The sequence below is a fragment of the Symphodus melops genome (genome assembly GCF_947650265.1).
Source record: "Symphodus melops genome assembly, chromosome: 1".
In the NCBI taxonomy this organism is placed as follows: Eukaryota; Metazoa; Chordata; class Actinopteri; order Labriformes; family Labridae; genus Symphodus; species Symphodus melops.
In genome coordinates, this window is record NC_136691.1 from 8,239,120 (window position 1) to 8,264,834 (window position 25,715).

At 39.8% G+C, this 25,715-nt stretch overlaps 1 protein-coding gene across 2 annotated transcripts; it reads right to left on the bottom strand.

Moving 5' to 3' along the window:
* Positions 1–9,474: 9,474 nt before the first annotated feature.
* prep (prolyl endopeptidase) lies at positions 9,475–15,839 on the bottom strand. 2 transcript variants are annotated; one of them, XM_079341527.1, is made up of 15 exons: positions 15,601–15,839; positions 15,224–15,298; positions 14,672–14,805; positions 14,338–14,468; positions 13,977–14,186; positions 13,743–13,864; positions 13,547–13,652; positions 13,071–13,262; positions 12,781–12,978; positions 12,526–12,629; positions 12,135–12,366; positions 11,819–11,950; positions 11,284–11,440; positions 10,534–10,847; positions 9,475–10,412 (listed from the first exon to the last, which is right to left on the bottom strand). In XM_079341527.1, the coding sequence occupies exons 1-14, from the start codon at positions 15,736–15,738 to the stop codon at positions 10,553–10,555; spliced, it is 2,226 nt and encodes a 741-aa protein (XP_079197653.1). In that variant the 5' UTR covers positions 15,739–15,839; the 3' UTR covers positions 9,475–10,412; positions 10,534–10,552. The 2 variants fall into 2 exon arrangements, with proteins under 2 accessions (XP_079197653.1, XP_079197652.1); XM_079341526.1 differs by having other exon boundaries at positions 9,475–10,847.
* Between the last annotated feature and the right edge of the window lie 9,876 nt (positions 15,840–25,715).

Here is a 25,715-nt window from a genome sequence, read left to right on the forward strand (position 1 = left end):
TCAAATAGAGAAAAAAAACAAAAAAAGAAAACGTGTGCTTGGTTGTCAGTGTGCATCATGTATACATTTTTTATGTTAATCTGAAGTGAAGTTAAAGATATTTTAAACATAACTCTTATCTTTATACTTAACTTTAGCCAGTTTCATTCTTCTTATTTTATTGAAGCGCTTATTTTCAGAAACATAAGTTTAGATTCATAAATTAAAACTCACTTTTTGATCCGACTCTTATCTTCCCAAAAGTTCCTTTAGGATATTTATCCAATCTCAAGTAACACACTCTTCTGTTGTCACTTTAGTGTCTAACACCAATATTAGTTTCAAAACGTGTTATCGTACTTTAGAACAAAGAAAGTAACAACAGTTTCATGAACATTACATTGTTTTTGTACAACTTTTATCCGGCTATACATCACTCCTTTTGCTTTCAATGTTTTAACTTTAATAACTAGTTTATCTTTCTTTAGATCCCCGTTCAGTTTGGAAACTTCAGTCATGCTTTGAACTGTGAAAATAAAAACTTCAACAATGTTTTTATAGCTTCCTCGATGTACACATCAGGTCCTGATGACTTTATTCTTTCTTGTCATTAAAAAAACAAACAAACTTGAAGTTACATAAACAAACAAACAAGAGATGTATTTATAGCGTTGTTCTTGCCTTAGATGACATAACTTTGGTTCTGTGCACTTATTTATGCTCGTCACTTTAAAATGTTTGTCAAGTTTCACCAAAACATTTCTAAAGTTGTTTCTTCTTCACATGATGTTTGTCCGATTGATTCATGTTTAATACTTTAAACCACCAAAGTGAATCACAGAAATAGCCTAGAACAACTTTTCAGCAGTGACTTTCTTCTTCCTTGACATTATGTATTTATTTGGATTTTCTGTCCTACTGCTGTACATATCACTTTTTTACCATTTATATCAGTGCACATAAGGAATGATGTCACTCCCCCACAATAGATAAATGAATAAAACAACGTGTATAAAACTGAAGTGTTAATCTTTTCTGAAATGGTGTATCTTGGATTTTTTTTTTTAAATAAGGAAAAAAAGACAACTTTATTCTCAAAGTTGATACTTTAATAAAACTTTTACTGAACAATCAAGTTCCACTCCATGTCCACCAACGTGGGGGAGACAATGCAGAGCAAACATGCGGTTACTTGAGGCCACACAGCAGATCAATAACAAGCCTGAAAAATACTACGCTCATTGAGAAACGTCCTTCTTATCTCACAAACTACCCTGGTGGGATGTTTCTCAGAGGGGTTATTCCCGGCTACGAGGAAAAGAGAAAAAAACACGTTGGAGGAATGAAACAACAACAGGCCCATCTCCACCCACCGGGGCTAAAGAGCCCACCCTCTGGAATTCACGAGCTTTCCCCCTGCCCCCCATCCATCCCTCCATCCCAGCCCCCGCGCTTGGGCCTGTTTTTGAAGATGCTTGCAGAGGAGGCCTCGCAGTGGCCACAGAATTACTGTTTGGGTCACAGGGTTGGATACCAGCGTCAGATGTTATCCACTCACTCATATCCTGACAGGACCTTTCTGATTAGGACATGTCGGGGGAAATCATTGCAGAGCAGCTCACTGACGTGTGCAAGGAAAGAGTCAGATATGGCTGCTTAGGGTGTGACTGTTAGTCAAAGGAAGAGAGGAAGTGGTGCACTTTGATGAGGCTGAGAAGAAAATATGACTGATCAATGCTGATAGACGTTTGAGTCTGCTAGTGATTTTTGAAATGTGATTTATCCCTTCTTAGTTTGTTTAAAAATCCACACCAGCTAAAAAGTATTGTCACAAATTGAATTTGGCGTTTTAAAACTAATCTATAGCAGACTAGCTGTAAAACTTGTTTTTGATTCTAAAAGTTTTGATCCACATCAACCAAAAAAAAAAAATCCTAAAACTGTCATAAAGAAAACATGAAAGCACTGAGGATATTTCCCCTGGAGATGATTAAGTATTTCTGATTCTGATAACACTTCAGAGTTTAAGGATGGTAAGGATAACATTGTTTTAATCTGTAGAGCTTCTTATTTAATGAGATCATTCACATTCAATAGAGCTGCTTTTTCTTCCTGATCTTTTGCGTTAAATTTGAGGTTTCCTTTGGTTACACTTCCTTGGTTTACATTATTGTTGTTTTTTTTATTTATTCACACATCCAGAAGACTTTCTTAGGACAGCATTTTTTTCCTGGTTCTGATTACAAACTTCTTTTTAGATCTTTGTTGTTCGAACAGAACTTAAAAAAGAAATGCATCAAGTTTAAGCAAACAGAAACTAGACATCACTCTGATGGATATTTTGTCTTTTAATCTCCACAAACTAGAAGTGTAACCTTTTATCTCATTATTAAAGTACTAAGGACTGTGGATACTTTTATTTGCTGCAGGATTTGATTATTTTAAAAGTTGTTTGAACTTCTTACCAGCTATTTTCTCCATTAATGCAGAGAACCATCTTATATATTTTTTTTACTTTAAGTTCTGCCTAAAGTTAGCCAGGATTTTTTTGTTGTTTCTTCACAGCAAATTGTCCCAGTACACATTGTTGACAAAGTGAGACAACATTCACATCATCACCAGCCTTAGCTACATCTGTTTGCCGTTTCTGTGCCGCATTAGATTGGTTTAAACTGTTTTGAGTTAAATACGATTTTAAAAAGTTCTACTAATGAAAAGGAGCACATAAAAAAGAGGAACTTCTCAAAGTTTGAGTTATGTTTTCATGAGTTGGTTCCTGTTAAAGATCCAGTTTTGACAAAGCTCTTTTAATAACGTATTTCATCCTAGCTAGGGATGTAAAGGTGAATCGTGATAAATCGAATCAAAGGTATTAAGGTTCACATCATTACTCCGAAAAATGGGGCTGATGGCAGCTGTAGAGCAGGATTTTGAAATTGAGGACGCACTACTGTTTGAAGTCAGAGGTGTGGAAGCATTTCGGCCTCCCCAAGACAGAACATAAAGGAGGTGAGAAGATAAAAGATGAGACAACAAGTGTGTGCAAATATTACAAGAAGACAAGGAACTATTGAAATAGAGAAACAGAAACATCTGAACACTGACCCTGTCCTTTACATTTCCTTTATCTGGGTTTAGAGCAGCAAAACAACAGACTCATTTTGGCATTAGGCCTGTGCCGAAACATCAGTTTCTGTTTCACTTTATAGTCTTGTTGCTGTCTTGGACTTGGAACTGTGTTTACTGTCCAGTGTCTTTTTTTTTTTTAACAACACAAATAGCACAGCCAACATGATGCAGCATTTAACCAACACCACAATGAGAAGCTCCAATTACCTCCACTTATTGAGAGGCAAAAAACATGAAAAGGCCAAGCCACACTGAAAAAACAGTTAGCAGCCCCTCGAGGGATTTTTGTCAGTCATCATTAGTTTTCAGTCTCATTTTGTAATATAAAAATAAATTGTAAAAGAATCATCTCTTGAACCCAGAATTGTAAATAGTATCGTGAGTTTATTGAATCGTTACATCCCTGTTTTTTTAACTGAACTTTAAGACTAGTATAAAGTTGTCAACAGCATGGTTAAAGATAGAAATTTGAGTGTTAGGTTTTTCTGTCGCACTAGATTAACTGATATGAATATATCTGACACATGAATAATGTATGTTCATAAATATCAGGATACAAGAGAAAAGAAAACATCAAATGTTTTCTATTTTATGAATGAATGAATCTTTGTGAAGTGTTCAGTCAACAAAGATTCAAACTCAGGCGGTGTGTTGGTTTTCTCTCCCTCATCAAAAAACAACAACAAAAACGTGATCAACAGAATGAAATGTATCAACATGTTTGCCACACATGATGGATTTATGTCCATCTTTGTGTGTGGTGTTTCACAACCGGTCACAATAAAACATTTGTAAAGAAGGGATAAGGGAAAGTAAGAGAGAAAAAAGAAAGTCAGTGTTTGGTGCAGTCAACAAGAACAGACAGCCATCATTAAGGTCTCATATTAAACCGAGCATGTCACTTTTCGAACCAAAATGCAACATTGCTCATTCATTCTTGATTACAGACACAGTCAAGGAGAAACTCTGAAAGTCTGCGTTTGGAGCCCTTACGACTGACTGAAGTGATGAGAGTTGAATTCAGTCTGATCTTCTACTTTAGCAGTTTGGTACCTCCACCAAAAACATCACCAGGAGCTTTAAAACTCCTTGGTAAAAGCAGATTCCTGAGCTGTTTGAATTGCAACTTTCTGAGCAGACTTCGGACTCTGTCACCCCATCTAACCCCACCCAACCCCCACTCCTCACTCTGTAGGCTCCCAGAGGAAATTTGCCTTTACCCTGATGCTGTCAATGCAGTTCAAAGGGTTCATTGAGTTTCCCTCTTCCCTTTTACTCCTTTCTTTTTCAGAGTGGGGGTTATTTTTCTGTCGTTTACTTCATGCATTCCAGACACCAGTCTTTCACTTTTTTATATCCTCCACTGAGAAGCATAAACAGTGTTACAAAGGCAGCTCATCTGCTCTCAGTTCTAGTTAAAGAAAAGAAGAATGTGGACATTTGATATGTGTAATAAAGACAACATGATTAATTTCAATATGTATTCCTCATCAAGAAATTCTAAACTATAAGGCCAATATGAATGTGCTTAGATTTCATTCATATAATCTAAGAATTTCTTCCTCTCAAAGGACAATTGGCAAAATCAATAGGCCTACTTTTTCAAAAGTTATTTCTTTAACATTTACTCAGATTTCGTTAAGAAATATTTTGAGTCAACGAAAAAAAATCAGATCATTCTAAAAAAAACCACTCCTGTGCCACGTGCACCACACTTAGCTTTTCATTCACAAAAGCAAAGCCAAAAACTAGTGGTGCGTTTTCTGTTTGTCCATGCTTCACAGGAGATCCATAACTTCGAACTCTCGATTTTATTAGCAGTTAATTCTTTGTAAAGCTGCATTTAATGTCTTCACAAGAAACATTTAAACCGAGAACTTTCTCGAACCTCTGTGACTTGTTTCCTCACTTTTTGATCTACTATGATTTTATCTACTTAAAGGGGAAGAGGGCAGACACATTTACAAAATAACATGTTGGGGAAATGATGCCTGACCTGTTTTCTTCTATCCGAAAAGTCGAACCAAGTAGTAGTAAAGAGGCTGCAAATATCCGATGCATTATCGGTGACGTCAGAGATAGGGGTGGGGGTGGGGGGCTCTGGAGCGGCTCTGGAGCTGGTTGCGCCATAAAATGAAAACTGCGCACAATGGAAACAAATCTGCGTTTATACTCCCCTGATTCAACATTTCAACGATTCGTTTTATTTTTTTTCCTGCTGGGATTCTGCGGGTCAGTATGACTTGATTCACTTTTTCTTTGTTTCATTGAACTTTATCTTTTTAATGTGTCCAATCTGTTGATCAGAAATGTTTCCTTGTCCACTGACAGACTGATCGATCGATTTTCTTAACGGAATATCGAAGTATTACTTTAAAATATTTATTTAGCTATACTCTAGTTAAAGATGACTCAAGATGATGGATAAACATTGTTTGTAATCACTTTACGCTTTCTTGTAAGGACTGCAGTTTTATTCATGTTTTAAAATCAATTCCTTAATCGATAACTTTAAATGCCATGCGCGCGCATATTTAACTTCAAAACTTTATTGAATGGGTTTGATAAAGGAGCCGATCCATCACTGTGTCATGTTGCTAAAGGCGGTCATTTCAGGTCAATGAAAAGCAGGTTCTACAGCTTCAGGGGGTGAGCTCAGTTCAAACCAAATACCATTCAAATTTAGAGCCATTTGATGGGAAATTCGAGTACTGGAAAAGAAAAGGTTTGCTTCTCAAAAACAGGGGAAAAAAGTGACTTACCTGAAGGAGAGGGAGCGGACATCCTCCTGTTTATGAATGAATGAGATGGCACAGGCAGGAGAAGTGTTTCTCCCCTCTGATGGATTTTTATGTGGAGGGGAAAAAAAGTTTGAGCCTGTCTGACTTGAAGCTTGTCGACGCTCTAGTTTGAGTTACATGTTCAGGGTTGACTTTAACCTGGCAGCGTGAAGCCGAGTGACCGGCTGGAATCAAAGAGATTTTTCCATGGATGAATATTTTATATAGCGACTGTAACACAAGCTGCAGCAGCCCGAGGGTCAGGCAGATTTAAGAGAGTGTTACAATTACTGCAGGAGCCTGCCTGCCTGCAGAGGTACACATCTGGAAACGCATCCCCAAAATGATCTGTAGATGAGGGACATTTTTCATTGTCAGGTCCCTTTTTTTATGCTAAAGCCTGCTTCTCAGAGTGCTCCCCATTTTCATTCTCAAGAAAGTACTGGAGCTGAAGTCGACTGCAAAGGGAGCTCTCATTTGAAAGTTCTCAAACAGGCAGACGTCATTTTAGGCTAAATCAAAGCACGTCCAAGAGCTTTATCATCATGGCTCCTCAGACCATGTGGCACCCATGTCCTCCCCCATCATTCTCCCAGGCTCGAACCATCTCTCACTCTCTTGATGATAAGTGTCCTTCTACCCCTCCCAGCTTATTTACAGGCGCTTAAACCAATCAAAATGATTCAGAAAATACAGGATTACAGGAAGGTCTATAATAATTTATAAGCTTATATCTTAATGCAGAAACAACCAAAAATTCTGCTTTTCTCTCACTCAGTTTAGTACAAGAAATACTGTCCCAATCCAGGGAGATGATAAGACCAAAGAACTGTAGGAATACTATAAATAGCGCCATCCAAAGGTTCCCTAAAAGACTGCCCACCGATGGATGGATGGATGGATGGATAGATGGATAGATGAATAGATAGATAGATAGATAGATAGATAGATAGATAGATAGATAGATAGATAGATAGATAGATAGATAGATAGATAGATAGATAGATAGATAGATAGATAGATAGATAGATAGATAGATAGATAGATAATATGATTCAGAATGTAACTAAAACTTTCAGCAACATGTTTAACATTTCTGTTAAAGTTCACTACACACAAAAAAAGATTGATTATTATCAGAGAGACAACAGATTGTCATGTTTAGTTGTAGGCTACAACTTGATATTTATTCATATTTTTAACGCATGTTTTAAATTCAATCAGAGCTTTGTTACTGACATATTTGTTACAAATTATCATAAAAGACCACAAAGCAATTGAGAACAATTTAGCAACAATGTAAATTCATTTATCTATTGTTCTTCCGCCAAGTAAAATAGTACCTCAGCAGTGGGTGGGCAGCGGTTTCCATTCGGCGCATTAATATATCAGAGTTACCCTAGGTATGTTTCTATTGGGTGTTAAGAACGTCTGCAAACGTGTCAGCCAATCAGAAAAGGAAGCTGATCCACCAGGTTCGAGGCAGTCGAGGACTGACGTAGAAAATCAGGCCTACATGTGAAAGTTAGGCTTTATGCCCTTTTTTTAAATCATACTTCTCGGACTAGACTACACACGAACATGAAAAAAGGCCTGCTGGTTTTCATCCAATGCACCAGCAGCGTTCTTGTTCTTGAGAGTAGGACTGATATATGATTACGTTTTTGAAACTCTGTGGGCCTGCTTACAGTATCGACACGAGTGTGCAGTCTCCTCAGGGTGCTACAGGACCGCGAGGCGCCCTCTACTGTTTTCATTATGTGCGCGCGCGTGCATGTAGACGCGCGCAAAAATAGGCCTAAATGAAAACATGATATAGGCTATGTAACTTGGTTAATGTGCTTATACCGAAAACAGTTTTCTTCTCACACTCATAGTGACCAGCTACGTCACCGTTTTTCATTCAGTCAAACATAGCCTATATTCAATAGGCTTTATATGTTGGATTTCCTCTCCTCTTTTTAAACCTACTAAACTATTTTTACATATAGTATCTTATGTGAGAATAACTACATGGACTGAGAGGATACATGCTCCCAAAATGCAGAATGTGAGCATTAAAAATGTTTTAAGCTGACGTTTTTGGTGTGAAGGAAAGATTTCCTTTAAAAAAAAAAAACAATTCAAATAATATTTGTTTTTTTAAAGAAGAATCAACTTTGATAGCTGTTTGAGGACAGATTGAATTTTTAGTTTTCCAAGTGTTTCTCCAATCAAAGCTATAGTGAACCATTGCTTAGTTTTGTAAATTAAGAGCTTTCTTCATGTAGACTTTAAATGAATAATAAATCTTAAAAGTTAAAACTATCAGTCATATTAACTGTGTTTTGTCTATTTACTTATCTTTTAAGTGTTTTTAAACCATTTTTGATTAATTAAATGTTACATAATTGGATTAGTTGGAAGAATTAGGACCCTTTAAGACTTTAAATCACATAATTTTTTTCATTAATTTCTGTTTTTTAATGACAAAAGTTGAATCTGTTTTTTTTCAAACAAAGCAGAAATGTGAATGTAAACGTCAATTCTAATTTAAATGAAAACTGATTTGTTGGGGTTTTAGGAATCCAAGTACCTTTTGACAAAAGTATATATGACATAGCCAAAAATAATTTCATTCAAATAGGACTAATGTATTGATGTTGTTAAATTCTCTTATTAAAGTCCATGTGATATTTTTTTAATACTGTTCAGGCATTTTCATATTTTTGTTGGCTTAAAGAATTTAAATGTTTCATTTATGTAAGTTTAAGAAAAGAGAAACCTTACAGAAACAATAGTCTACAGCCTCATTAGTTTTGTAAATGTTTTCAGTGTTCTGTTCCAGCCTTTCACTGTTTAATTTCTGCTATTAAACTGAATGTAGGTATTCATACTTTTTCTAAATGGAAAAATAAAATGAAGAATGATTCTAGGTTGTCTTTTGTCTCCTCTTTGTGAATATAATTTTCATGTGAGATTACAGCAGACTCAAACTCAGGTTAAGGACATGGTTTGTGAAGTTTATTGATACTCTTTTATAAAATGTCCTCCCTGAACATGAAAGAGAAGTTATTGAACAAGAAACATGCATGTTGAGTAATTCACATGGGGCCCTCTTTCAGACCACCCTCATTTTCTGCTCCTGCAGCACGTGTTGGGGGATTGTTCAGGAGAGCTGGCTGCCCCCTGGTGGAGGAGCTGATACTTACACACTCACTGAAACAACAGCAGCTGCATTAATTCACATTTTCTCTTTCTAATCTGGACTAACAAAACATCAGAATGCTTTAAAGTGAATCCAATCGTTTTGTTTGTTTGTTTTTTCTCAAAAATATCGAATTTGAGTATTTTCTTTTATTATCATAATGAAGTAGCTAAACGTGAATCACAGAACATTATGACACACTGTGTTTCATATCATATTTATAACAGCTCCAATTCTGAATGCAGTTCCGTTTCTATTTGATGTATGCATATACTGAGGCCAACTTAAATGGTTTATCACAAATTTGAAGCTCCTCAGTCACAGGAACACATGCATCGATATCTTTCATTTTGTCATTAAACACTCCTAATGTGACAGAATGAACAAGTGTGATGAATCACTGTTTAAAAAGTTGTTTATTGTAGTTGTGGCATTGTGTTTTGTTTCCTCTCAAAGGTAAACAATCAGCACATGTCAAGAGGTAGAAATCATCAGTCTGAAAGAAAAGTGGGGACTGACATTTAAACACACACACACTCTTCCACACAATGCAATGGGGGGTTTTTTTTGCCTCTTTTTTCCGCACACACTCACAGCAACACTGTCGACTTCCAGCATCACGTTGCAATGAGCTGTTCCGTCAGAAATGTACACGCTAAAGACAAACATCCAACCGTCTCCGTCCTGTGCACACAAATAAATAAAAATGTATGTTGATGCGCCAAGAAATGATCTTGACATAAATGGTTGCCACTTGTACCTTTTGACTGTAACAGCTGATTGGCTGATTAATGTAACCATGGAGATACGCCCAATTTTTGACATCCACCACAACACAAGCGATACTTTTTTCCGTTGGATACAAAAAAAGGCCAACAGGAGAGTGCTATACGTTGGCTGAGATCCTGAAGAGTTTGCGTCCTTACAGGCTCGAAATGAGAGGGGGAGGGGCTAAAGGAAGGGCCTTAAACACATGAGGTCCTAAAAAAGTGGTTTCAACTTGTCCTTTCACACATGACCTACACTACGGGAGATTGTGGGAGTGCCTTATGTAAACCATATAAGGATGAATCCATATTAAGAACCCAAGAGTAGAAAAGAAACTGGCAGCTGAGGCGAGAATTCCAGATTTAAGAGGCGAAACTCTGCTCAACATGGACATCCTCAACCAGCCGCAAATATTACCTGTTGGGTTTGCACATTGGCCAGAGGGGATTTTAAACAGACTCTGATCAAGAGTACGTCCATGGAAGTCGGCTTAAAGTCCAGGTGAAAGGATCCAAAGTTGTCGGGTATAAAATATAATGTTTAGGAGTGCAGGTCATGTGGGAAAGGAGCTGAAGACAAACAGAAGAAAAAGATAAAGTAGCTACATGAAATGTCAAACATCCGTCGGTGTAAAGATATAAACACTGTGTGAACATAGATGCTTATGGATGAGAAAAGAAGAAAACACACTTTGACTGTAGTTTTCAGGTTATTTGACCCAGGAGATGTTGAGACAGCGAGCGATAAAGGCGTAGGTGTCGGCCACCTCCTGGATGACCTTGCTGGTGGGCTTCCCTGCGCCGTGGCCCGACTTCGTGTCCACGAGGATGAACAGGGGGTTCGTCTGCTTGGAGCTGCGGCCCACGATGTGCTGCAGGGTGGCGATGTACTTGAGGGAGTGCAGAGGCACAACCCGGTCGTCGTGATCCCCCGTGAGCAGGAGCACTGCAGGGTACTGGACCCCGTTCCCTTCGGGGATGCGGATGTTATGGAGCGGAGAGTATCTGGAAAAGAGGGGAAGACAAATGGTACAGAGTTCAGATAACGGAAATCATCCCTTTGATGTTAAAAAAATTGCAATGCAATCATTATGCAGAAGAAACAAACCAACTCTCACCAACTGCAATGCAGAAACAAACTAAGAAGATTAAACAGATGTGGTTAAATACAATTACTGTTTGTTTGCATTTTGAGAATAGACTTTTATTTTGAAATTAGTCACCGTTTGCTGTAACAGATGTGCTTTAAAAAAAGAAAAAAAAAAAGATTTTTCAAATGTCACTCAAATAGAGTTCCATCAGTGCAGGTAAAAAAGTTCTTCACGGATCAGAAGAAACAACGTCTCAAGATAAGATAATATAACAGGATCAGAGTGCTCGTTAAACTTCAGGGTCATCTTGTCACATCACAAATACATCATATGGCTTCCTGAGCACTTACTTGATGAGCCAATCAAACTGCTCTTTGTCTTCTGAACAGCCGAAGTCTGTGGTCCAGGCGTGACCGATGGTGAACTTGTGAAATTTGAGCATGTCCATGACGCCGACCTGAGCCACGGCACAGCCAAACAGCTCGGGTCGCTGGTTCACACAGGCGGCTGAAGGTGGGAGCAGACACACGCATACACACAGACACAGACACAGACACACACACACACACACACACGGGGCTCAGAACTCTGCAGCTACAACTCATAACTGACATGAACCCCTAATTGTGTTTGGACACATTCTCAAAACAGGAACGTTCCCCACAGACGAACAACCTTTGAAGGAACTCAGTGTTTCCACACATTGATGAAAAACAAAGTCCTGACCCCGCCGAGCATTTTACCAGCTGTTTGTCTAGATCACATTAAACTGCAGCCCATCTTAAATCCCCTGCATGCCATCATAATGTTCAAATGATGGGGCCTCACTGCTCACTGACATGGCGTCGGCAGCGGGCTTGAAAGCGAGTGATGCAGCATACGTACCAACGAGCAGGCCACCGTTGGAGCCCCCGTTTATAGTCAGCTTGGAGGGAGACGTGTATCCCTCCTTGACGAGATATTCAGCGGCACACTGGAAGTCTGTGAAGCAGTTCTGCTTGTTGGCCAACATGCCAGCTGAAAGACCAAATAAACAGGATGTTAACCGCTGTTTAAGATCGAGAAAGAAAACTTCAGAGCAGCAGAGTTTGAGGAGAGGCGAGTGAGCATCACTCATTTCCAACGATTGGAACAAAATGTTTCCAATCTCGAACATCCATACAGTAATCTTTCAAATACGCGTGTCGCACAACAGCCTCACCTTTGTGCCAGGTCTCGCCGTACTCCCCTCCTCCCCGGATGTTGGCCACGGCCAGGACTCCCCCGAGGTGTCTGACGAAGATGAGCCGGGAGACGCTGTAGCTTGGCGTGATGGAGATGTTGAATCCGCCGTAGCCGTAGAGAAAACCCGGATGGGAGCCGTCCAGCTTGATGCCCTTCTTGTGAACGATAAACATGGGGATCTGAGTGCCGTCCTTGGAGGGATAGAAGATCTGGCAGAAACACGGGGAAAAGACGGGGTCACCAAAGAGGACTGAGGGGGAAACGGCAGGAAACAAACTGGAATCTGAATTCAAGCGAGGAGGATTTCATTCCTCTAGAACTTCGGTTTATAAACTCAATGAAAACACAGAAACGTGGTTTTGGATTACCTGGGTGGTCTGGTAGTCAGACGGGCTGAAACCTTTGACGGTGACCTCTCTGAAGACGTGCGGCTGCAGCGGCTCCTTCGTCAGGTCGCAGTGGTAAATGATGGCTGAGGGCGGGAGAAAGGAAACACCGTCATCTCGTTTATCCGAATATCTTTGAGGCGTGCGTTGGGAAATGTCTCCCCAGGCGTGCAGAGCCACATCATGTACCGTGCGAGTGGCTAGCGGCGTCTGCTAAATAAATTGTGGAAATCGTACCCGGGGAGAGGAAGGAGGTGAAGTAGTAGAAGATCTCAGAGTCCCTCTTCCGTCCCGTGAAACCCACCACGGAGCCGACATCCAGAGGGAAGGTCCTCAGCTCCTCCCCCGAGCTCAGGCCGTACATTTTTAACACATTCTTCACATCGTGGAGGAAACACACAAACAGGTAGCTGGAGTACGTACAGGTGGCAAAAACTGTTGGGGAGGGGAGGTGAAAAGGAAGGAAGTTAAAATATGTAGTCCACTTCCTTGATAGTACATGCCGTACAAGTGTTGCAGAAGCTCACCAATCACGTCCTTGTCGTGTTGGGGGATCAGCTCCTTCCAGTTGCTCGGAGCTGGAGAGGCAAAGTCGATGTTGATGAGGCGGTAACGCGGGGCGTCCAGGTTGGTCTTGAATGTGAACACCGTGCCCTCGTTGGTCACGTACTCGTATTCGGCGTCAAAGTTGTCGATGAGCTTCACCCACGGCAACAGACCTAAAAACACACGGGGAGGGAATCAGAATGGGACGGCGCTGAACGTGCGCACTCTCGACTTAAACCCAGACGATCAAGACTTTGAAAGACAGACTAAGAGAAGTCGATCATATTTCCTGCTTAAAACTATGAAATAAAAGATCGTACATATCTCATATTAGTTTAATGAATCCCTAAACTAAGTCGACAAAGATTTACAACGCAAGACATCAAACATGTGTCCAATAAGAACAAAGAAGTCAAACACATGAATGACCTGAGTATTTGGGACAAGTGTCACACACCTGTAATACCCTGAGGAGTGGTCTGAAGGTCACAGTACCACAGTCTGTTGACGGGATCACAACCTTCCCTGATTGACAGCAGCACATAGCGTCCATCATCTGATACCTGCAGAATACAGGACACTTCTAAGCACCAGCAGAATATGAAAACACACACACACACAGAGAGAGAACCTATCCAGACTTTAAACTTTACCTCTGCTCCACTCATCCATTTCGGATGGTCGGGGAATTCTGCGCACAGCACGTCGTCAGACTGAGGAGTTCCCAACACATGAAAGTAAAGCTTCTGGTGCAGGTTAGTGGACGTCTCAGTGCCTGCGCAAAACCAAAACCATTATTTTGATTACTGCCCTCTAGTAGTGGAAAAAAAGAAATCGGATAATCTTTTTTTTTTTTTTTTGCAGCGTGTCAAAAAATGCAGCCTCACCGTCGCTCTTTCCCTCCTGGTCAGGATACGAGTTATAGAAGAGTCCCTTCCCATCGTGAGTCCAGGACATGCAGCTGAACTTGACTCGCTCCAGGCGGTCTTCTAGAGGCGTAGCGTCCTCCACCCGCAGGAAGCGCATCTCCACCCAGTCCGAACCGCTCGCACTGGTGCCATACGCTAGGTACTCCCCATCCTCAGAGAACGCGTAGCCTTTAGGTAATCAGAGAAAGAGAGGCTTAGTGTAAATACAAGACAGCAGGTGCAGTTAATGTAATTCAAGGATTCCACAAACAAGACGTCAGCACAGATTCAAATCAAAGTTTTAAACCACTAAAAACAACGCCAGCAGTCTTTATGATACCTCGCAGTGCAACCGTTCCGTCATCTGAAAACGTGTTTGGATCCAAGAAGACTGTGGGCTCGGCGTCCAAGTTCTCCTGCACGTACATCACACTCTGGTTCTGGAGGCCTGTGTTGTAGAAGTGAAAGTACCTGAAAATGAGAGGGGAGAAACTGTGAACTCATGTTCAGAATCAAGCTGTGCTAATACATCTACTGTCGAAAGCAAATCAGTATTCCCTAGAAAGCATGGATGTGAAGTGTTTTTTTTAAGATATTCCTTTCATACCCGACACACACACATGCACACACACATGCACGCACGGAACTGAAGTCTGAATGTGATCATGTCGTACCTGCTTCCTCTCTTAAAGGGACAGCTATACTTGGGGTAGTCATACAGCTCAGTCATCCGCTCCTTAAACAAGTCTCGCACCTCACAGCGCTCTAAATACGGCAGCGTCAGCTGGTTCTGAGCACCAACAAATGCCTGGAGAGAGGAAAAAAACACACCAACACAGATTTTAAAGAATAAAAAGTGTTTGATTACATTTGATTTTTGTACCACTTCATCTGAATACGCTTGCTGAGTGTTTGACCAGAGAAACAGGCTTTTAGGAAGAGGCTTTACGTTGCATCTATGATTGTGTTTATGTGCTCATTAGTGTCACGGTTTAGATCTGGTTTGGGATGTGATGTTTCCATGGGAACAAGAGAAACCTGCACACATAATAATGACAGTATCTACCTTACTAACCCAGGGTGTTTACAGATGTTTGCTTAAGATAATCAATATATTATCTATACACAGGCGAGGTTAATCACGTCTATTGTTATTCTGCATCCTGGCTAATTACAATCTCTCACAGCTCCTTCAGATTTAGCCCCTCACAGGACTTTGGCTCTACCTGAGTCTTTTCACTGTCCGGGTCTTCCAGCCAGCTGTATGGATCTGGCACTTTGCGTCCATGATAATCGTCCACCTGAGAAAGGTGAGACAGAAATAAACGGTGAAAATTATGAACAAGGTGTGGCAAAGAGCAAGACACTGGTAAAGCTAACAGACCTGCACCTCCTGGTGAGTTAAATTAAAATAAACATAGGAAACATTAGCTTGATGTAAAAAGGTGCAGTATGGCAAACTAGAGGCGGTTGCAAAGTCAGTCTTGGTTGTCAAACACAGCTAAGCTAACTAGCGTGCTAACAAAGCAGACGCCCATACCAATGAATGAAAAGGCATGATGATTAAGCAAGCTAGGCTACTCTGCTAGCCGGATCTACTCACCACTGCATCGTCACGGTAAGCCTGCGGATACTGGAAAGACATTTTGGATGTCAGCTTTCGGGAGTCACGTATCAAACAAAGTCTCCTCAGAGAGTGAAATAGCGGTTTTGTAATGACTCTCTGGATCTTGCAAAACATCAATTCAAGGCTCTGAGATGCCTCCCCTCTCTCTCTGCTTACACACAGTCAACGAGCAGCTCAAAGAGGAGACCGCTGTCTGCTAAGTGAGCAGCACTGATGATAGAGCGCCCTCTGTTGGTAGAAAACAGACCTCACAGCAGACTTCAGAATAAGACACGATTACTTTATTGATCCTATAAATTCAGGCGTTTCAGCCGCAATACAGAGATACAAAAAAAAAAGAGACAAAAAGCGAATTTAATAGTAACATGAATACAATTTGCAAAATAATATAAGAAGATATATTCAGACGACTATACATAATGGGGTGAACTCAACAGGACAATGAAGAAAATTATGTGTAGTGGACATGTGTGTTCAGAGGCAGTGAGTTATGTAAACAGCAGCAACAACAGTTTAACAGTTATAAAGTATAATATAACATAGTGTAATAAATACAATATTCAGTTATGATACTGAGTTTAGTCTCATGTGGCTATGGGCGTTCAATACCATCATATCTTGCCTGTGTCCCAATGCTTACTCCCCTTTTCTCCTGCTTCTTTTTCTCTCTCCAATGAATACAGAATGGATCTCCATCTTTCTTTGTTGACGTTCATCAACAATCTTTGGTTTTCACAGCACGCTTAGCAGGGCAACGAGAGTGAGCGCTGTCAGACAAGGCCCCTTGTCAGGAAGCTTTTCCTACTGTCGTTGCAAAATGTGTGCACACTTAGGACGATTGCTTTTGTTTAGCTTCAGCCCTCAAGGAGCTGCAGACTGCCAGTTAACAAGCAGGGCCTCTGTGTACACTGGAGTGGCTTCGTACAAAAAAAAAAGATGTGGCAAACTAGCCTATGCTACAAATACTAAATAAAATGTTAAGCATGATCAAACATCAGCCCTTTTGATATGTGTTACATTATTATGGGGCTCCTACCTATTGAATGGTTGTTTATGCCTTTTTATATGTTCCTCACATTTATACTTCTAGATTCAGAAGAGAAAAGACACTCAAGGTGCTTCCACTGCAAAGTTGTATAATTAAGCTGTGAACTGAACAATTTAAAGGAACAATGTGTACACCAATATGAATTCATCTATAAAACATCTTGAAAATAGAGCAATAGTTCAGACTCAACACTGTCCATAGTCCTGCAGAGATACTAGAGCAGTTGTTCATTGTAACTTAAAGTTTCGTTTGAGGTTATCTGAGTCCACTGGGAATCTCCATCACCACTCTTATCTGTGTGACAGAAGGGGGAGAGGGGTCAACCCTTCACTCCTCTGTCTTTCTGTTCATCATCCTCCCCTCCCTTCCTTCTTCCTCCGTATTTAATCAATCAAGCCTGATCTGACCGTCATTATCACTGGCACCTTCTTCAACACAATGACTGATAGCTTGAGATAAGGCTCACTGAGGTAGCACCAAACAGGAGGAAATGAGTCGCTCCCCTCAGGTTAATGATTCATTTTAGGGGATGAGATTCCTTTTTGTTTTAAGGGTATCGGAAGTTTTGGACTTCATCTGGTTTTATTTTGAGTTACTTATACTTAAAAAAAATACATGTTCCCTGCAGAAATTGAACACTTAATGCTTGTTCAAGTCATGCTTTCTCATAAAAGGTGTTGCAGTATGACACATTATTATGACTGTAAGTCATTCTACAGCTATGCAGATAAAAGCAACAAGACAGGTTTAATTACATGGCAGTAGTTCAGTCAGAAACAAATCACATTGTTTAGATGCCAGTGCTGATGAGACAGTCAGATGTCCAGGAGGAGATTCCAAAGTATTGTTACTTTCAGATTCAACTTGAAGCATGTCAGAGCTGTCACGCTTTGAGCCACATGTTGCATGAAGACGATTTGACAGTTTGGCAGTTTTGTAAGGTTGAACAGACAGTGAAAGTTGAACATACGGCTGGTGGAGTGCGGGGAGGAAAATAGAAATCTTTGTCTCTGGAAAGAACATTTTTGTTTTTGTTTCTTCCTCTATTCCACACTATTGTGGTCTCCTTAATTTGACCTTTGTATGGTAATGTTTTGTAGATGGATGTTTTTTTTGGGGGGGGGCAAAGCATTCATGGTCTCCCCCTCCACTTTATTCTTTTTCCTATCCTTAAGCTGTAGTCAGGAATACCCCTCAATGCCCTGGGAATCACCTCCTGTTTGCCTATGTCAGCCTCAGATTTGGGTCAAAGACCTATTGTCCTCTGACACCTCTGTTTTCCTATAACAAAACAGAAACACAGACAGATTGAATGAATGAGTGTGTTTGTGCTGGCATTGAAATACTGACTTTATATGCTCATAGAGTGGGTGGGTTTTATGTGTTTGTGTGCTCGACATAGACTTGGGTTCCTCAGGAAGTGGCCATGCATGACTTGGACCTTCTTGTTCCTGTGTTTTTCCTCCATTGTCCAGAGTCAACAGTGATGTGTCGGAAGCACCTGTCTCTGCTGCAGAGGACAGAGGAGGATGGCCACCTGTTGTGTTTCAGTGAACATGCAGGGTGACAAGGTCATTCATACGCGGATACAGCTTCCCCCTGTGAAGACGTGGACTTTAAAAGAATAGTTTAGACTGTTAGTATGCCGTCTGATGAACTCATAAAGCAGAAATCATGACTAATGGTGAAGTTTTTACGTCATAACATCAGATGAACCATCTCGTTGTTCCACGATGAATCATTTTACCCTGTTGGTCAATCGCCGCCCTCTTTTAAAGGCAGATAGATTTCCTCTTTGATGATATGGCACATAGTCAAATGCCTTCATCACGTTGAGAGGACAAACCGTGATAAGCTGGAGACAGATTCTGATATCCATCAAACTTTGCATGATTAATAAGAAAAGCATTTTGTTTCGCTATTTAGACTTAAACAGGATTCTGGCTCGAGATAAAGGGTTGTAATCAACCCATCGTGGCAGCAAAGAACAGCCTTTACTTACTTTGGATTTCTTTGTTGATCTTGAAGTCTACTATTGTTTACTACTTCCACATCTTCCAAATGTCTATCCATCATTATGAAACATTCCCTTGTTTATCCGTTGGTCAATTGCACACCACTTTGCTCAGATTGAAATATTTCCACAACTAGCATGTATTGCTATGACATTCTGTGCAGAAATATAATCCCAAGTGGTAAAATACTGATCTCAGTATAGATTACCCTTGGGCTGGTGTTTATGGTTTTGAAGAAAGGAACACATAATAGATGCCATAAAATGAAGTGAAGGCGTCAAGAGTTTGCCTCAGGAAGTCCATATTTTTTAAATAATCAATTGAAATATTGAATGTAAAAAGACAATACTGGAATATTGGGCTTTTTGAATATTTGTCAATAACTTTTTTCATGAATGGTATGGCAAAGGACAAGGTTGCATATAAAGATGACACTCTTCGGTGTATGTTGCTTTTTTTTAAAGTCACAGATACCATGATTTGTAACGGATGCACGTGTTCCTTATATTCTCACCAAACCTCAGTTAAAACCTACTGTCGCAGTCAAGTCACAGTCATCCAGCCTAATAATAGTAGTCAAAAAGGATCCTGACGCGACACAACAATACACAAGCAATAATAAGGACGCTGAGATCACAGAGGACAGCTTCCTGTCTGTTTCTCTCATTCAGCTGTCATTAGCAGGGCCAAGATAATAGTGTCTGATCTGTTCTGCCCTGTGTGTGATGTGGTAGAGGGTCAGTCCAACCTGTCCAGTCCCTCAGATGTCCTCAGACAACAGGATGTTATGGAGGATCAAGTTGGGGGGGTGAAATTACTACGTGCTGAAAGAACGGATGTAATTGGTCCACAAATTAGAGGAAAAGCTAAATGTGTTTGTTATTTAATGTTTGAAGCAGACGTTTTCTCAGTTTAAAAAATCTACTACTTGTCACTGCATTTTCTGGGCATTAATGAAACTAAGTCTGAGGTTTACCAGTCGTGATTTCATTTATGTCTTTTTCAGGAGGCTACATGTAATAAGGTTCTTTCAGTATCTATTCAGACGTACAGTCTTGATTTCTTTCAGCAGTAAAAACAGTGTCAATAAGATCAAATCAGTCAGCCTGACGAGAAGGGAAGTTTGTCATTGTTTACAGCGATCATGTTGAAAAGGGAAAGAGAGCACTCAGGTTCCCCAAAGCCAACTTGCTGAAAGAGCTGAAGATAAAAGGAGGACCTTTACAAAAACACCATTGCATATTTATACTGCTGGTAAATCCTACAGAGTTGGTAATTTCAGGAGAAAGAAATGTTGATGTCATGTCTGAATATAGATCTTTATCTTTCTGTCAAAACAAGTCGTGTCTCCATCTGTCAATTCTTCCTTGTCAGACTTGATTGTGCACATCATGCCCCTACACTACACATCTTAGTCTTACCAAAATAACATTTCTAGACGGATCCACTCTCACCACAAACATCTGAAGAAACTTTCTTGTCTTACTTAGTCCAGCTAAGTGGTAAAACAAAGCTGAGATCTAATGACGGTTGAGGAAATGGTTTGTAATCAGGTAAAGTTTGCTCTGACCAAAGACAGAAAAACACAAGTTTCCCCTTGTCATTAACACACAGGAACCAGTGTCTGTCCATCATCTGCACTTGTCCTCATGATTTTTTTCTCTATTTCTCCTTTGAACTTCACCTGCTTTGTTTTCTGGGTTTGTCAGAAAAAAACAAAGAAAAAAGGGAGGAGGGTGAAGGGGAGAAAATGGAACGTATTGCTTGCGTGCAGACGGATATTATCCTTTTAAAAGGCAAAACAAATATGTGTGTGTGCAGGCCCTGTAATTTAGCTGTTGACATGTGCACTTACAGTGGGGATCTGGGACCCTGGTAATGACTGGGACAGGTAACACTGGAGACAGGTGGAGGACAGTGCTGTCTGACTGGTCCTACAATAGAGAGAGTGTGTCTGTGCATGAGTGTGTTCAGGGTGTCGGACACAGACTGAGGTGTGCAGACAGACACAGTGGCACCTGATGATGTCACTGATGTTGTCAATGAGTGGCAGTAAAGTTTTACAATGGAATCCATTCTTGAGCAGCCACACAAACAATTTAAAACACTGTATTGTGCAACCTTAGTACCATTCCTCCATACAATGAAAATGCAGTAGGCCTATTGCACTTGGTTCTCATCAATATGTGTAATGAAGCATGTATATGCTTAAGGAAGGTGAAACTATGGGGAAATATCCTATTCTTTATTGTAACTTTCCAAAGAACCTGGTTTGTCTTATCTGTCCATTTCCATTTTTGAATCCATTTCTGAAATGAAGATAGCCAGCTTAGTTTATGCTTTTGTGTAAAAATCTAGATTTACACTTATCATTAGCTCCTTTTAGTACCATACATTGCTAACTTAAAGCAAACGTTATGTGGCTACAGCAACAGGATCTGTCATTTCTGTCACCAAATATGTAACAACTCATGGACTTGAAATTGCAGAAAAACTCGAGTCATGATGTGAGCTAATGAGTACTATAAGAAGACACCACACTATTTATGGTTTCTTCTCTGGAAAATGATAAACACCACCCCCTCTGAAGGCTCCACAAGGCCACTAAAAATCCTGAGCACAGAGGATAGGTAGACCTGCTAGCTTAGCGCTTTACAAAGTTGAAAACTGTTAGCTTATGTTTGTTTTAACACAAACCCTCAAGTTAATCATTTCAATATTGATGGTTTTGTAGAAAAAGTGAACCATGGCATTATTTATTATCCATCTTAATTTCAGAAAGTTTCAAAAAGTTGCTTACACAAACACAGTTAGTTTAAATTAGATTAAAGACTAAAAACAGAGGGCAAACTGCAGGCTAGCCAAGCTGTGTTTAAAAGGCTATAGTAAGAATAGTTGACTACTGTATTTTGTTTTAAAGCAATGGTGTAAATAATTGTACCAATGCACTTTTTGTATGATTTCAGATGAAAATCTAACATGTTCATTTGTGATCTTAAACGGTAGGCCTAGTGGTTTTGTGACTCAAAACATCTAATATGGCACAAAGTCAATTTAATAAGTGTCCTTAATTCTCAAACAATATTTAGCCTAACAATTTTATGCATTTTCATAAAGCGTTTGGTTCTTTTTGTCAATGAACATTTTTCTTCCGTTATTATCACGTTTGATGTAGTGATAGTGCTTTGCAGAACAGGTTTCACTTGATTCTTTGTTTGAGGTTTTATAAAAAAAGCACCAGATGGGATTAGTGTCACAGACGCAGACTGAAATGAATGTATATATTGCATCCGCTCTGCTCCAACAGCAGTCACAGTTGGCAACTCTGAACGTCTCTATTTGGGATGTCAGGGAGGAAGATGGGAAGGCTATGTGTCTGAGAGGGAAAAAATTAGGGGAAACTCTATCCTGTGCCAAAGTGAGACAGCATGGATCGGGTTCACCTCTGTTTGTTCAGTAGCCATCCAGAAATATGGCAGGAATCCGAGAACAGGCAAGGGTGACTGAGCTCAATTGGGTAGCTGCTCCTGAGAGACAGAAACAAACAGATAGACAGTCAAACATATTATCAATCATACACATCCATCAAAAGAAACATTATATTCCACAACACATTTCATTCATTTCATTCTTTTCTTTAATCTGAAGAAACCTCTCAACTTCTGTAGGAGTGTGTTTGTGTTGGAAACGTGCAAATTTGCCTGCATCCTTCCCGGAAGATGCGTCTCAATGCTGGTCATTATGACAGTCTGCCTTAGTAATCAAGAGGAAGACAAAACAATGTAAGGGGCCTTTAATAGAATCAGGTGTGGCTCCTGGGGGGTTGACACTTCCTCAGTAGCACAACTATCCACCATAAGAGGTCAGCTCATTTGGTTTTTATCTGAAATTTTCTTTTTTTCCCTCAGGACTTCAGGTTTCAGTTTTACTGTAAAGCTGCAACACTCATTTATGAACAGTTGAACTTGTAAAAAAGCAGACAAGAAAATACTGCCATTGACTTCTTTGGATTTGCAGTTGAAGGTGTTAAGTGTGTGCAGTATTCTCTGCTAAAGGCCAATTTCTAGTTATACCATTTTCATATTAGTGTTGGTAATCTGTTGAGAATGGTTGAAAAACAAGGCTCAAAGAGTCAAAAGCAAGGGTGGGAAAAAAGGAAGCACTTCACTTGAGACAAAATACCCAGAAAGGATGTTTTTCTTTTTACAGTGTATTATGTAATTAAGGGTCAACCACTATGGGTTAAGGTCCACTGTGTGAGGACATACAACATTTTCTTTAAACGAGGAAGAGGCAAGTCTTTTTTTAACTTTAAAAGCAAGTACTTGTCAACCTTTATACCTTTTAAATCACAGATAAAATATAGTTAACATGTAACCATTACAATCGATGAAAAAGAAAACCAGGAGCCTGATGGTCATGACAGCTCATTTTAAACGGCAAGAACTAACATTGACAATGCAGGAGTGTCCAAGCCTGCATAGTTATTGACAGCCAACAGGCTGCTACTTACTGTCGCTAAAATAAATCAGATGATGGAAGGGAAAATTAGTCAATCTGTCATTAGATTTTTTTTTAACCTTTGTAAACTATTTGCTGGTGACTTGCTGGTTTCACTACCAGTTTCAATTTTCTTTTTCCAGCAGTTGTGTCCATCTTCTGGCCAAAGGATTTTTATCTTGTGCTTTCAAATCAAAATAATGTATATACACATTAATTGTGTGCTGGTCACATACTCAGTAAACAGTCTGTAACAACAAGGCAAGCTAAACAGCAAAATGATCTCCACTTAACACATGTTGATATGTGACAACATTATTGAGTTATTTAGTTTTATCTCCTCATATATAGTCCTTGTTACTGATACCTAGAGTGAAGTGAGCAAACAGCTGCTCATCAGGGTTAAGAACGTGAGGCATTACAAATGTTAGCCTCTTTCAATGACACCTAACCTGACACTATGGGCACATGGGATTTCCCCTCACTTAATTTCTTACCTGCAGCTTTCAGCTTTGGGAGATTTGACTTGCCTCATTTCAAAACCTAAGGTAGTACAGGCTGTTAAAGTGAAACCAGACTATAAAAGAATAATACAACTCTCTTTTCTAAGGCTCTCTGCTTAATATTGTCTGTGAATGTGGACACCAACCTTGAATGTAAAATAAGTAGGCATGCATATGTCTTAACTATGTTGACAGTTGTGATATTGTCAATCACTCACAGGTTACAGACATGTACACAGTGGGTCAGCCGAGTACAGATGATCGTGTTCTTTTTCATCTCTGTGGGTGGTTTTGAAGATTTGAATAGACATCTGTTGAGAAGCGCAGTAGCATTCCTGTTAGCCCTGAAACCACGATAATAACCCTTGGCTTGTCAACACGAGATCATCCACCGGTTGAGAGGAGACGGTTGGTGGACTAGGTGGGTGGTTTACACCGGCATGGTGCAAACAGTAATTCACACCTGAAATAAAAAACAGGGCACAAAATAATATGAAAAAAGACTCAGAATTATCTGGGTTTTTTTTTCCTACTTAAAGCTTCTGTAATGTCAGAAAACTCAAAGTGACCTTGGACAAGGTGATGAAGAACTGAAGAAATGAATGTGCATATGAGTGATTTCTCAACCACAAGCTGAGAGCAGAACGGTAAAGGAAATCACTTTAAGTAACATGAAATGGATGTGCAGTTTGAAGAGGCTGACGGGCTGATAACAGCACAGCATGACAGGAGAAAAAGTGAGGGTGGCATATTGTGAGACTGAGAGTAGGGGGACTGTGACAACAAAATAGCTGTGATAGAATGCAAAATATTTATCCTCCAGTCAGCCATAAAACTTCAGAAATGGGAACGGTGGAGGTCGCTTCAAATGTTTCAAGCTGTAATGGGTTATAAAATGGGCTCGGGCGCAGACATCTCAGCCAAAGATCATTGTCCTCATCCCAGGGGGAGGTGACAGGGAAGGAGTGGTCACCTTTAGTGCTGCTGCGAGAAATGACCCAAGGCAGGTACAGACTCAAGCATGGAAATTACAGGGCTTAAGAATTCTACAACATTTACAGAGGCCTCAAAGGCAACCTGAGCCTCTCTGTATTTACTGTATTTACATTTACTGTTGACTAACTTGACCAACCTTCTTTCACTAGAAGAATGCCTGGTCTCCTTTATAAAATATTCTTTTAGAAACACAATCCCACGTACCCCTTGTCACCGTTTTGGTTTTATTCAATCAATCATGTAAGATATAAACATAAAAGATTACAGCCTCAGTACCAGGTGGATTTGCAACTTTGCTTATGACAAATAAATCATTGTCGATTACATGTAAAAAAATTCAGCTACAACCAGGTCCTTTTCTCCATTTCTATTAAATCTATTGTTCAATAACGCTTACATCACACAGAGCAAAACTGCAGGTTTCAGGTCTCTGAGGTACTATTTTCCTTGAGTACAAAGAAGTTCAAATGAAACCTGCCAATTGGTCTCTCATTCGAGTGATGTAAGAGGGACATGTCTAGTAACGTTATTGAATTAACAAATAAAGAGATCAAATTAAGCGCCGCATAAGATAGTCAAACCGATGTCTCAGAATCAGGGTGGAGGCAGACATCAAGAAGTCTGGTGACTAAAAAACCTGAACACGTCAAACCAAAAGTTTTTGTAGGGCTGGAAACGGTAAGAACAAGAGGTCACACTTGGGGACATGAAACTTGTCAAATAAAAAATGACTTAAAATGAAAAAGTAGAACTGAGTGTTTATTGTTTATTGTTATTGCAGAACAGTCCTTACATTTCACAGCACATCTGTATGAGCATGTGACAAATAAAAATCTTGAAACTTGGATTTACAAGATCTACAATATATAGACTTGAATATTTCACAAACTTACGCTCTCTGCTTTTTAGGCTACCTGTTCTGATATGACCAGTAGTGTGAGGTGGAAAATGGTATAGCTAACTTTATTGGGGTTTTTTTAAATATAAGACTTGTGTAACTGACATGACTCAGAACACAACTTAGTTCAC

Bases quoted from the DNA above. Each gene is read 5' to 3' on its own strand.
- prep (XM_079341527.1), bottom strand. From the start codon at position 15,738: ATGTTTTGCAAGATCCAGAGAGTCATTACAAAACCGCTATTTCACTCT. The intron at 12,367-12,525 runs GTAATCCAAAAC...TGTTTCTGCCAG, and splicing joins CTGACTACCAGACCACCCAG to ATCTTCTATCCCTCCAAGGA. The intron at 11,441-11,818 runs GTACGTATGCTG...TCCCACCTTCAG, and splicing joins CAACGGTGGCCTGCTCGTTG to CCGCCTGTGTGAACCAGCGA.